This window comes from Xenopus tropicalis, chromosome 6 (assembly GCF_000004195.4).
Source record: "Xenopus tropicalis strain Nigerian chromosome 6, UCB_Xtro_10.0, whole genome shotgun sequence".
NCBI lineage: Eukaryota > Metazoa > Chordata > Amphibia > Anura > Pipidae > Xenopus > Xenopus tropicalis.
The window spans coordinates 119,702,813-119,717,721 of NC_030682.2; the positions used below are offsets into that span (position 1 = coordinate 119,702,813).

Genomic DNA, 14,909 nt, shown 5'->3' on the forward strand with positions numbered 1-14,909 from the left:
AAAGTTGCAAAATGTTCGTTTTCCAATCGGAATTTTTCCAATTCGGATTCGGCTTTGTGGGTTAGTAAATGTGCCCCTTAGTATTAGTGGTTGTATATATAGTTTATGTATGTGAGTGTATAGATTGGTAGGTGTGGCTTGGGTGTGCTGGGTTTACTTGGATGGGTTGAACTTGATGGACTCTGGTCTTTTTGTAACTATGTAACTATAGTGCACAATGTTAAATGGTTGATACTTGTTTATTTTTTTTTCATAAAATAGAAGTTCTATAGGACTCTATGCTATGTACTGTAGGTTTCTAAGAGATAGAGAAAACTACCGTAAGGCAGGCACATTTAAAATTGCTTCTTAAATCTAATTTTTTTTTGTTATTTCCTTTTGGAGTTAACATGTAATCATTTGTCTTTCTCTTTAATAATTTGTCAATCATCTGACACTATTTTTAATGGATGCCTAATATTGCTAACAAAGGCTGTACTAAATCATTCTGGGGAAGTAAGAATAGCCTGAAATGTTGGCTTTGATGTAGCTCAGGGATGACATTTCAGGCAGTTTTTCTTTTCCACGCTGTAGGTTAAGATATAATGCAGCGGGCTGACATGATGAAATGTGACATGTTAATCTCAGGAATGCAGATGTATGAGGTGTGACACATGATCCCACTTAAGTGTCACATCTAAAGCATGGGAATTCTCAACAGAAGGTGTCTAAGCTTCAAATGCTCAATTAAGAACAAAACTTGGGGTTTCTGCTCAGCATTGTCTCCAAGCCTGAATCTGCTATTTAACAAAAAGTGTGCTCCATAATGTGATGCGGCTTAAAGAAATAAAGGTGTGGGGGAAATATATTCTGGTCAGGGTATTGAGTAACACAGAACTGTTGAGTTGTGGAACATCTGCTAACTTTGTCTGTGTTTGTACTAGTAATGCTATGTTGTGTTTTACGTAAATAAAAAGGTACCCAATTGACTAGTAACATGTATTTTATGTTTACTGGACATTTAAAGAAGAAGGTAAAGTCAAGAAAACAATTAATAATGTAAATTATGGGAAAAAATTGTGTTTATATATCTATATTTCTATGTTTAATGTCTATTCGACTTACTGGATACCTTTTTATATTACGTGTCTTCTGTGCATAAATGTTTTTATGGTTTTTAAGTGGATCTGTCCTATGGGAACCAACCCTATACTATAGCAGTATCTTTCATTAAATATAAATATGCTCCACTTAAACCTTAATAATTACGGTGTTTATCACCACATAGGTTTATTTTTCAGCCAGGGCAAATCTGAATACTTTTGTGGGTTCCTTTGGGTTTTCTGGTTTTCTCCCTCACTCCAAAAACATACAGACGGTTAATTGGCTGCTCAGTTATGATAAAACTGATCATATTGTCATGGGGAATGTGATCGGGACCTTAGATTGTAAGCTCTACTGCTGGATAAGTTACCACTATATAAAGATGATGATGGTTATTATTGTTACTTTTTATAATAATAACAATAATAATGGGCCAGCTGAATTCTATTAGCATGTGGTTTATTTGTGCAAATCTGGTTTATTTGTGCCAGAGCAGCAGTATCCTGTTGTGGGTGTGTGCTTACGCTATGTGTGTGTATATACAGTCAAGAGTCCACCTCTGTATTTGCATTGTGGTTAGGCAGAATGAGTTAGCTTAGAAAGAAGACAAGTAAATATTAATGAAAAATTGCTGTATTTAGAGTACATTATGTGACTGTTAAGCTAACATATTATTAAAGGATGGAGCTAAAATCAGAAGGTTTCATAAAAATTGCAGTTATTTGCTTTAGCACAGGTTTACAGTGGGAATAAATATTTGAGCAGGATGCATTATATTGTTTATTTCTGCATTTATATAGTACAGGTATAATGTGTTTGATTATTCAGAAACAGTGCCTGATTGATAGTGCTTATTGGCAGAATCTCTTTGGCTGAACTCCTCTGGCATTAATCTGTTTCGCTGCAATTATAGTTCTGCTACAACTTCCAACAAACGTTCTGCCCTTATCACATCCTTCTATAACTGCATTCCATAAACCTTCTGGGATTTGCATCAATGATTCCTCATTTAAAGCAAAAGATACTCTCCTGGGACCCTAGCTCATTCTCTGGCTACTGGAGAGTTCAAAAGTATACATGTTAATCTGCCCACATGAAACTACCAATTTGCCTAAGATATCCATTTCAACTAACCCATAATTACCCATAATCTGACCCCTGGGACTGTAACAATGGGAAACATACCAGTGTATTCTTCAACTTTTATGGCTCACTAAGAATTTTCCCCCTTGTCCACTGGCCTGTAACTAATTCAAGTACTGTATATATAAACAGAGAAAGAGATAGATAGATAGATAGATAGATAGATGATAGATAGATAGATAGATTAGATATAAATATGAGTTCAGTCCATAATTATACATGTTCCAGCATTGAAAGAACATCCACATTCACAGAGCTTGTAAACTTGAAGCGCAAAGAATATTCCCCTCTAGATGCTCTAAATGAGACCCAATGTGATGTGTTTTTACATAGGGACAATATACAGGTACCCAGTTTATTTGGTAAATACATTTAGAATTTTATGAACATCTTAAAAAACTCTTACACCTATGTAAAGAGATGATTGTAAGACCTAATATAGGGGTTTGGGAGTATTTTAAAGGAGACATATGATGTAAAAATTAAGAATGTACCAGTGCATTATACTCCTCTAAATATAAAAGGATTGTGCTTAATAGAGTTGTGTTTTGAACTGGTTTATTGAGAAATTCCCACAAAACCCTACTAGTCCCGCCCATCTGCTCCACTTCCTGCTGCCTCCTTTCCCAGGATGTGCAGGGGGAGCCGATGGCACTCAGCACACTGCACTGTAGGATAGGAACCAATCAGCAGCTAGGCTGACCTGATATGGCACTGAAGCCGGTCTTTGCTTGTGTGAGTGCAAGGCTGTGATTGGCTATCCTTCTCCTACTGTGCTTCTGGCAGGGACCGTTAGGACACGCCCACCCTTCATTTGAAACACTGACAGAGACCTGATAGGATCTTCAGTATAGGGAGCTCCAATAAAGGGGCCATTTTTGCAGACAGTATTCAATTTTAGCCCAAAGTGAAACCAGCACCATGTCTTATTCACAATTGCCTACAAAATTGTTTTCTTTTCCATTTATCCAATATGTCTCCTTTAAGAATGTTGAGGAGGAAGCTCTCATTATTATTAAGAATAGAGGATTGCACTTGTTTGCAGTTCCCAAGGATTTATCAAAGAAGCTGGCAGTGGGAGTATGGGACAGAGCAGAGGCAAATTGTATGAAAGTTATTCAGGGATCATAAAGACTTGCAGCCACAAAAGGCTACAACAACATTTGTAGAACTTCCTAGCTTCTTGTCCCGCAACAAAGAAAATAAAATCTCAAAAAGAAATATACTCTTTAGTTCATTTTTTAGGCTACGCAAGTAAACCTTAATTGGCAGCTTCCCCTCTAACCCCAGAACATGCACTGGTCATTGATGTAAACTTGTTTGGCAAACTGGGGAGAATGCATCCCCTCTGGACCCCAACATTTAGTTGGCCGCCCTTATCTCATAACAAGGTTGTAAATATATGAAAGTATTGTAGTTCAGCGTAACTGGACTGAAGGCAGGTTCTGTAGGGATAACTAGGACAGCAAATTAGGATTCATCCCAAGTCCCACTCAAATTACCCTTCAGGATTACTCCCTATTAACAGCTTTGGATTCCATAAAGGGATTAAATTCACAGTTTGGAAATCTTTAATATACATATCAAATTATCCATGCATCTTCAGCTGTACAAGAAAGAACTATAATTATCACAATTACCTATGCTAAACCTTCATGTAGTGAAGCTCTCCTTACTGATACATTGTATATCTGTTACAATAAAATGTTCCTTTTGGCTTTTGAAATCTAAAGCCATCATCAACTTTTAATCAATATTTTAGCCTCTGGGCAAATGGTTAATTAATGGTGTTAAACTGCATAGATAGGTAGATCAACAAAGGTAACAAAGAGCATCCACAGTACCTGCATTTTTAATACTTATTTGTATGTATGTATATCTTTATTTATAAAGCGCTACTTATGTACGCAGCGCTGTACAGTAGAATACACTAATACAAACAGAAAGTTTATTAAGATAATAATAGATACATATAAGTATAACAATAAATACAAATAAATACAAGATACAGTTGCAATAAGTTAAGAGTCAAAGACACAAAAGGATGGAGGTCCCTGCCCCGTAGAGCTTACAATCTATATGGGAGGGTAACTTACAGACACAAGTAGGCAAATGTAAGTGCTGTAGGTCACAGTGGGTGATACTACAATATAAGTGCCAGTTCCCAGATCAGGTGCTGTGCGAGTGCCCCAAAAGGTAGTCTTTATATTTATATAATTTGCCTTAGTTTAATCTGAATTTGGAATATTTCTGTCATAGTTGTTTGCGCAGCATGATGAAGGGAAAGAGACTTTCTACACTAACGGAGTGTTTCTGACTGCAGGATACTATGGAAAACAATTATTGCTTCTACTCAGCACGAGCAGTCACAAGATTAGTGCTATGAGCAGCAGGTTGGTCATGTAGGTCTCTCTGCTCTCTCCTGAGAGTGTTTGAAGCCAGTAGAGATTATGTTCTACCGACTCCTGTGACTCACTTCTCTCTCATGGTTCTGGTTAATAAAAAAATATGGTATTAGAACACAGTCCAAGGGAGTACATTTTATGAGGTGATGGCTGGTTTATTCCTCAAAAACGGTTATGTTTTAGCTGCCTGTGGCTGCATTTGTGTGGGTTGTGTGAGCATTTCTGAGGTGAGCTCAAGCTACAAAAAAGTATTTCCTAAACCTCCCACTTTATCTAAATAGCAGGGTAGGGCAGTTTGGGATGAGTTGTGGGTTGTTTTTTTCTAGCCTTCAGAAAAAAAGCAAGTTCATTTCCTGAATAGGAAAATGTCTACTAGTAAAATATCTGGTAAAAGATGTTTTTTTTGCATCCTTTCACAAGAGCTTGTCAGTCTAATCCGTCATTTTAAAATGCATGTTTAATAGAGAAAAATGATCAAAGCTATCAAGTTTGCACGTTTCTGAAAATATCTACTAATGGGTCAGCATAAATGTAGCAAAACACCATAGCTCCAGGTTAGTGTTGGTTCATTACAATGGTTTAACTATCGATATCTATTCAATAGATATTCAATAGAATAGATATATTTTTAATAGGTAACCTTTTATTATTTTAAACAAAAAGAACACAAAACAAAACACAGGTCAGTAGCAAAATACATATGACAGTATGTTTAAAATGATGTTAGGGATGTTGGTTTATCAGTCATATGACAATCCATTCGTCCATAGTAGCCTTATGCATATTACACGTACTGTATATTAAGAATGAGTATCCACTACACAAGGGTCTACATAAAAAGTTTAGGTCCTTAATGCGTATAGGACAGGGTATCTTATTTTATATCAGGGAAACTTGTCCAGCTAGCCCTGCCTCCCACGAAGGGGCCTATGTTTTTTCAAATATTATTAAGAAACCTCTGGCTAGCAGGGTAAGTTTGATAAGAGGTAAAGTCTGGTTTACCAGAGTGGCTCAGGTTTGGACAATGGGGGGTTCAGGTCCCTTCCATGACATTTCAATTATTTTCCTTGCATAATACAGGAGTGTTCTATATCTGGTCCTGGCATGGTTGGCATTTATCAGTTCATCTAAAACTCCCAAAACTTGGCTACCTGTGGGCAAGACCAGGCCATGTGTAGAAAGTTTGCACCCTCCATCATACACCTAAAGCAGGGGTCCCCAACCGCCGGGCCGCGGACCAGTGCCGGGCCGTGGACTTCTTGGCACTGGGCTGGCGCCGTTCCCCCGGAGCACAATGCGGCACACACAGAGAGGCGGAAATGCAATGCGCATCACATTTAAAGGCATAAAAGCGCATAAGCAAGGATGCGTAAGTGAACGTGATGCGCGCATTAAGGCGCAAATAAACATAAGACCGCGCCTGCAATTTGTTCTGTATTAATGGGACATAGATATTGTATGTAAATATTAACACATAGGTGACCTTGCAAGTTGGTGGCAGTCTTCAAGCCATGTTAATAAACTGATCCAACGCTGACTAAATGTATGACTAAATGAATGTGCATGGTTGAGGTGCTTCTGAACTTAAGAACTTTACAAAATGGAAAGAAATCTGAAACGGCAGGTGTTCATCTTGATCCTGAGGCCTATCAAAACCTTAAATAAACTCTGAATGTTGAAATTTCACTGTAGAAATGAGTAAACCAACGTTGGCAGTTGTCGCAGTTCATTAAAGGCTCAGTTAAAGGAAACTTTAATATTTGGACAAGAACGATATTTTCTGCACGCTGACCTATAAATTAAAGTCAGTATTGTAATTTTATTGCTTCAGTCATGAAAGTTACATTTCAACTGATGCCTGTAAAAGGAACCGCGGCGCTGAGAGGTATTAGATGTGTTACTTGGGATCTAAAACCTTAAACACTTATAGAGAAACTGAAACATTTTGTAAAGGTTTTCAGAATTGTAAGGAATTGACACTCAGCATAGCAAGTAACAATATATATTCCTGCTATTGGTCCTGTAACAGCTGAAAAATATCTTGTCTTCACTTGGTGTCTGTTAAAATTAGAAACCTAAAATTGACAAGGCAACCCCCCTTGTTCAGCATAGAATCAAAGCCCCCCTTCACCCTTTGTTGGGACTGTTATGTTAGCTGTTATGCAAGGGCTTATCAGTGCACTGGTATTTATCACCCTTACAAGGACCAGACATGGAGTATCTTAAGTTATCCTGTTTAGCTCAAGAAATAACAAAAAAACAGATTTTTCATCATTTCAGCAATATTTAAAAGGTATGATTCAGCACAAACCCTATTCATTGCACTCATGGCTACACTGCCACTATCATTTTTTTTTTCATTTCTCACTAGGGGCAGTAGATCATTCACAATCTTTTAGGTTTTGCATGGTAAAATTGGGCCTGTCAGCATACATGAGTTTCTGTCTGTTCTTGTAGGTTTTTGAAACCATGTCTAAACTCATTTCCACCAAAACCTTGAATGTCTAGTCATTTATTAAAAGATCCAAATTGAAAATGGACAAACAAATTAAAACGTGGAACAAAAAGAACACAAACTTTTTGTGTTTTTTTTATGGTTTTTCATGAATCTTTCTGGACTTAAATAAAAAAAGACCTCTAAAACCTTGAATTAAATAAAGATTGTTAAATTTTGCCTAGGACAACTCCCATTAACATCTACATGACCTCGACAGCTTTTAGATGGTGACGTTTCATATTAGTGTTTTTCATGGTTTTTACACTCATGAAAAAAATGTTAACACAAAAAATTCAAGATTTAGTGCAAAAAAGAAAAAAGAATGGCAAAAAAAAAAAAAAAATATGAACATTAGTAAATGCAGCTCTTATTGTCTTTCCAGCAAGTTTTGTCCAATTACTGTTGTACAGTGCTGCATACATACAGTAAGTAGCACAATGGAAATGAAAATATACATACGTGCAAGATTACTCTATTGTAGTTTGCAGAATGTAGTTTAACCTGCAAGCATACCTAATACTGCAGTGGGACCTGCTGCACTGAGTTTAGTTCAGGCTAAAATATTGCTTGAACCGGTTAGAGGTTGATATGAAAGTAACTATAGATGTTTAAATGTGATGCCTTGCATAAAGATACAGAACCCCATATCTCTCGTTAGATTATCATTATCTTAGTTTATCTACAACACTATGAGAACCGGGGGAGGAAGTTAAGCAACTAAAATTGGTGACCACCACCCAGCTATGCTACTCTAGTTTTATTGTAGAAATGGGGATTGGGCCTTACATGGGGTGTCTGGGTGGTGTAGAGTATGGGGGGAGCCCTTACTGATGATAAGGCACATGAAGTGTGTTTGTTACAACAAGCTCTATTCCACCATTGCACTTGAGTCCCTACACTGGTGAGTAATTCCTCGGGGACTAGTGCTTTCTGGTGTCTTTCAGTCCTAGAGGGAGATATTACTTACCCTGAAGTTTTCTAGCCCTACCTCACAGGTCTTCTCCTACTGGGGAATCCTGCCATAGGCACTCCGGCACCATACACTTCCTAAAGCAATTCATATCCCCTTATGGATCAAAAAACCCATCTGACACCCCTGGCCTATATGGACGCCCAGCTTCCCCCATGGCTCACCAAACCAGTGGACATTGAATTCCTTCCTCTCCCAACTCTACCACACCCAGTCCATAGCTGAGCTTAACTCCTTTCTGTAACAGAGGAATAATCCCCCACAGCGCTCCAGAGCATTTAGAACATCGGCACTAAGGAACCGCTAAAAGAAAGGCTGGAAGAGACTTCCAATGGAAGAATACAACTTTAGAGAATGGGTGGTTACGATCATTGGATGGGTTGTTGTAGTAAGTTCAGTGTACAGTACTTCTGGCCTGATTCTTTTTAGGCTGAAGGTGTTCTTTAATTAGTTAACTTCTACTTGATCCCATTCTCTTTCCCTGAATAGTGAATAGTGTTCAAGATTTTGAAGTTAAAATAATAGGCAATAGTTTTATCATTAAGCAGGTTATTGGCCTGTGTTGAGCATGAGTATACATTGTCCCTTTGATGTTTTGTTTCTGATGAAAAGCAAACAAACAAGTATTTACATTTTATACTAGAAATGGGAAACAAATGGCCTTGTTATGTTGGATAAAATGTCCAGGAATCCTTGCCAAACCTGACTTTTCTTGCTATGCTTGCTACAAAAGCAGTTATTGTTCCATTGGTTCATCATTTTACTGTGTGAATAGCCAAATGTACACCAAAGTATTGTAAACATTTCAGATTACATGCAAAACAGACATATTTACATAGAGCTGAGAACTTTTAGTTTCATGGAGACAGTCTGGTTGTTTAATGTTTCTGGGGCAGATTATCATTTGGAAATCTGAAAAAGAGCGTGTGCCACATTTTTTACAGGAATACTTTCATACACTTGCTGTGTTGTTCTTTTTTTTATGTTTTAAAATCCTTGCCCTTCCTCAGCCACCGCAGTCGAATGGAAAGAAGGTTTACAAGGAAATCCACCTTTTTGGGTCTTTGCAGCACCCACAAGCTCAGTAGCACAACTGTAAGAGCCCAAAAAGTCAGGGTGTTGGGTCTCAACATAAGCAACGGGGGAGTTTGGGAGGGCAAAGGACTAGACGGGGCAAGAAAAAACAGTCATTAAAGGTACTTGTGTACTTCAGCTATAACTTGGAACCAGGCGGTAGCTCCAGGGTTCCCACAGTGGCCTGCAACATTCGTTCAAAAGAGTAGGATGCACGTGTCACTCTGACACTGGAAATTATATTAAGTCTGCACCAGACTTAAAAAGGACCAGTGGGGGGAGACACAAAAATATTTTCCAAATCCTAATAATAATATAGTTATATGTATAACTATATTATTATTAGGATTTGGAAAATATTTTTGTGTCTCCCCCCTCTGGTCCTTTTTAAGTCTGGTGCAGCCAGATTCAAAAAGCAGATTCGTACTAGATTCAAAAAGCAGTCTGCTGGTCTATTCACTCAAAACCCCAGGCAGTGGCAAAATGCAAAGAAATTGGCAATTGCAGCCTTTTTTGCACTTTGCACACTGCATGGAGCATTGTAAATGAGCCTTAGGGGCTGATTTACTAACCCACGAATCCGACCCGAATTGGAAAAGTTCCGACTTGAAAACGAACATTTTGCGACTTTTTCGTATGTTTTGCGATTTTTTCGGATTCTGTACGAATTTTTCGTTACCAATACGATTTTTGCGTAAAAACGCGAGTTTTTCGTATCCATTACGAAAGTTGCGTAAAAAGTTGCGCATTTTTCGTAGCGTTAAAACTTACGCGAAAAGTTGCGCATTTTTCGTAGCGTTAAAACTTAAAAGGTGCAAAGTTTCGCGTAAGTTTTAACGCTACGAAAAATGCGCAACTTTTCGCGTAAGTTTTAACGCTACGAAAAATGCGCAACTTTTTACGCAACTTTCGTAATGGATACGAAAAACTTGCGTTTTTACGCAAAAATCGTATTGGTAACGAAAAATTTGTAAAGAATCCGAAAAAATCGCAAAATACCGATCATTACGAAAAAAACGCAATCGGACTCATTTCGACCCGTTCGTGGGTAAGTAAATCAGCCCCATAGTATATGTTTATTGCAAAAAACCTGAAAGCAGTGAACAGTTAAGGGTAATGGGTTATTTAACAAATCGCATCAACTTTGCACCAGGTGTAGTACCACATAGCAACCAATCTCAAGCAGTATTTACTGGGCCCCTGCTCAAAAAACATCTCATTGGTTGCTATGGGTTACAGGACCTAGTTCACACACTGACATTTTTATTATATTAATCCTTAAGAATATTTCCATATGGTCTAGCAGGAGAGGATTTGGGCAGAACAGGAAATGCAACTCTAATAAAGGAGAAGGAAGGCATAATCACAGGGGATTGCCAGTTTGTTTGCACCGCCCACCTCCTTCCTGTTATTATAATTAGTTATCTGAGACCCTGGGCCAGTGCTCCTGTTTGCTAAAAATTACGCTACTGCAGGAGTGCCATCTTCTTTTTTATGTATACCTGTACAGCCCCACACTGGGTGCACATGTGCAGTAGAGAAAAAAGCCAGATTTTAGGCTTCTAAGATCGACTTTTCACTCTAGTGTACATGGCCACGATGCACGTCAGCCTCCTACCCTGGTCGGTGCAGTTTTCTCCAAATGGGGGCAGCAGTCTGTCTTTAAATGATTCGCCTGCTTTCCACTTCCAGCCTTCTCACTTTAGGTCATTGCTTTGCCTTTAATGCTGAATTGTCTCTAATGCGTTAACATTAACACCCTGTACTTTGAATGCTCTTCAAAATGCTTAGCACAGTATACTTTCTTAATCGGAAATAACAGGGCTCCAAAAAAAGCTTAGCGTACAGGGAAATATGTAATTATTCCTTTCCTATTGCAATCTTCAACTTGTTTGTAAAAGTACTTTCTCTCACTTTTTGAACTTCTTTAGCGTCAACCAGTCTGGGAATCTGATGCCTTGTCTGCCAGAAGTGGAGGATCTCAGAACCAAAAGATCCTAAAAGAAGCATTAACCGCGAAGGAACTGCAGAGCATGGAAAAGCATCTCGCTGGTATGTGCTAAAAAGACATGTTCTCTTTATTGTGTCATAGGTGAATGGGAATGCTCCTCCGGCTGACTCAGGGAAGCAGAAACAACACCAAACCACCAGCTGCATTTAGTCAGGAACGTCCTAATATAATCTACTTTGTTTGGCAGCAATGTTATCAAGGGTTTAAGGAAAATGATATATTTTAACATTTTAGCTGTTCTTGTAAAATGTTCTGTTTTTTTTCTCATAAGAGTTTATCTTCTTACCACTAATTGATACTGCAATAACAGATAGCATGAATGCTATGAAGGCAATTAAAACACACTTAATATCATTTTTGGAAACCTGAAATATATAGTAACCTTGTTTTTTACATGTTAATTGTTTTTTTTTTCTATTGATGCAGCTGGGAGGTTGCTCACAGTAATGGGAACCTTAATGTGGTCCTAAATACTATTATTTACATAAACATGGTGGCACACACCCATTTCTCCCATTGTAATGAGCCACATTCCTATATAACATTTAGCACTGTTTAGAATTATACACAGCTAAAGGCTGCTGCGCAGCGCAAGATTTGTAAACCCGGACGCCCCAATCGCGCACAGTTAAATTCCCATACGGAGCAGTCGGGAGAGGTCCCCATTGCTCTGTATGGCGCCCCTAAGATTGTGCCGCCCTAGGCCCGGGCCTTTGTGGCCTCGCCACAAATCCACACCACAAATCCAGGCCTGCTGCTGTGTGTAGTAAAAATACTATGTGTGTGTGTGTCAGAAATACTTTCTTACCTTTAGGATGGTGCCACATGGCCAACTATAAAGTTGTTTTTGGAGAGCCACAGTAGGACAATAGCTCATTTATCAACTCTGGGCAAACTTCCCCCAGGGCAGTAACCCATGGACTTGTTTTCATTGGCCCACTGGGATACCGGTATAGCCTTGTAGGCCCTACCACCTGCTCTTATGAGTCAGCTGCACAGCCAGTGTTTCAGTAAGGTAGAGGGAGGCATAGCAAGGGGGAGAAGCAGGATGGGAGCAAAGATGGCAGTCTTCTGCATGTGAGGTAATGCTTTTATTCTTTGCTCACATGACTCATCTTCTGCAATGATCTTACTGGCATGGCTGGGGTTAATATGTTCATTATCTGTTTACAGAGCTTATCTGCAAATTAACCACTGCCATTTAGCCCTATTTCAACTGCCCCCATTCCTACACAGCATATTATTCTTAGTTACATAGTTAAACTGGGTTAAAAAAAGACCATCAAATTCAACCATTCCAAGTAAACCCAGCACACACACAAACCTATACTGACCTATCTATACACTCACATACAGACCCATACTGACCTATCTATCCACTCACATACAGACCCATACTGACCTATCTATCCACTCACATACAGACCCATACTGACCTATCTATACACTCACATACATAAACCCATACTGACCTATCTATACACTCACATACAGACCCATACTGACCTATCTATACACTCACATACAGACCCATACTGACCTATCTATACACTCACATACATAAACCATATATACCAACATCAATACTAACTGTAGATATTAGTATCACAATAGCCTTGGATATTATGCTGGTTCAAGAACTCATCCAAGCCCTTCTTATAGACATAAACAGAATCTGTTTTTGCTTTATTGTTTCCAAAGCAAACATAGATTTATCAGTGCAGGTCAACACTACTTTATATTTGAATTACTTTAAAACAATTTCATTTTTTGGTGTTACTGTTCTTTTATTGTTCCTTATTTTTGAAGTGATCTTACTGGCAGGTCTGTGGTTAATATGCTAATTACCAATTTTCTGTAGTTTCTTACTGGCATGTCTGAGTTAAATATATTCATTGCTCTTTTTCTGCACTGATCATAGTAGCAGGTCTGGGGTTAAAATGTAATTTCCCCTTTTCTGCAGTGATCTAAATTGCAGATCTGGGGTTAATATGCTCATTATCAGTTATCTGCAGTGATAACTGTAATTGCTGACATGTCTGAGTAATTTATAGCCAAGGACAGTGGCAAAGAGCATCATTTTGGAACCCCAGTCTGACACTGCCCCTGGTACATTTTTGTTTTAGATTATAGATTGGTATTCTGTTGTTCTACAGTTTCATCTCCAATGCTGGCCTGTGGTCAACTAAAACTCACTCACATACATTCTCTCATAGGAGACAATGGTCAACTTTTTTCTTAGCATGGAAGCCGAATAAGGCTCACTGTCCCCATTCTCTTTTCATGATAATTTACTATTTCAGCAATTTCATGCAACTTTAAATAACTAAATTAGTATTTCAATTATTCTCTAAGGCTTAATGTCACACATGGAGATTTTTTGGTGGCTATTTGTAGCTTGTTAAGATAGGTTTAATTGTTTCCTGTGGGGAAGCCACATGGGGTAGAAATCGTTGAGCAATTTCGCCCCACGGGGGACAGTAAAATATATTATTATCCAGCTAGAATAAGCCAGCTACAAATATGCACTTATATAATGCTGATATAAGAAGTCCGGGGGCTTGTTGACTAAACATATACACAGGCTTTTCCTGGTAGTGGACTCGCAGGTTTGGTATATTAGTCTGTAGATATTATATGCCTGCCCTAAGCATTCATAATAGAAGCTGATAGGGGTTATGCAAAGCGGTATACATAATTATTATCTTATTAGTTTCAAATATCACTCTCTATATCATACTAAAATTTCATTTGAAGGTAAACAACCCCTTTAAAAAGTATTTCATGGAAAAAAAATGGGATAAAGTATTGTTACGTGCAGATACTTTTACTTTGTGTATAATGAATATCGTTTTTGTGAATCCAAAACTATTTAGCAACCCAGAAAGATTGTGGAGATTATTCAGTTATACAAGTATAGAAGTATTCCGCACCTTGGAAAAAACAATAGTATATTCATTTAAATGAGATAATTAGGAGTTATATTGGTTGGCAGGGTGCGATTTTTTATCACATATAAACCCCTTCATGTCAAGTATTTTTAGATCTGTCCTTTAAGAAGCAGTCATCTAATTTCTGTCCTTTTTTATACATCATTTCTTAAAGCAGAACTAAAGCCTAACTAAAGAAGTAGGGCAGAAATGTTGTTTTGGTTTCTGTACCAGCCCAAGGCAACCACATCCCTTTAGCAGCAAAGATCTGTGCCCCCAAAAATGCCCCAGTAGCCCCCCATCTTCTTTCCTGCTGATTCCCTGCACATGTTCTGTGCTGCTGTCACTTACTGAGCTTAGGGGCCCACTCACTATATACTGTATGTGTATATATATATATATATATATAGAGAGAGAGAGAGAGAGAGAGAGAGAGAGAGAGAGAGAATATAATATATGTCACAATACAAGACTGTTATTAAATAAATAAATAATAAATAAAAATACAGGTTATTAGTAAATGGCAACTTTGTTATTAACATGTAATAATCAGTTCTGTAGCACTTGTTTCTATGGCAAATCTCTCTGTTTGCGACAACCCCTAAGCTCAGCTTCTTAACAGCTGCCCAGAGCCCACTGAGCATGTGCGTGTCACTGACACGTATTATGGTGCCTCCCTGTGAAAATTTTGAAGGCCTGGATTATTACTACTATAGAGATGATATAGCTGGTGCAATAAGTTCAGTATATAAAACCTGGCATTTCCAGTCATATTCCTTTGTAGGGCTTAGTTTTC

At 38.2% G+C, this 14,909-nt stretch overlaps 1 protein-coding gene across 2 annotated transcripts in view; it reads left to right on the forward strand.

Moving 5' to 3' along the window:
• Positions 1-14,909, forward strand: part of c8orf34 (chromosome 8 open reading frame 34) — a 118,046-nt gene that overhangs the window by 80,102 nt on the left and 23,035 nt on the right. For both annotated transcript variants that reach the window (XM_004915169.4, XM_002935323.5), the window contains exon 11: positions 11,104-11,224. In XM_004915169.4, coding sequence (XP_004915226.1) covers positions 11,104-11,224 — 121 coding nt within the window. The remainder of the gene's footprint in view (positions 1-11,103; positions 11,225-14,909) is intronic.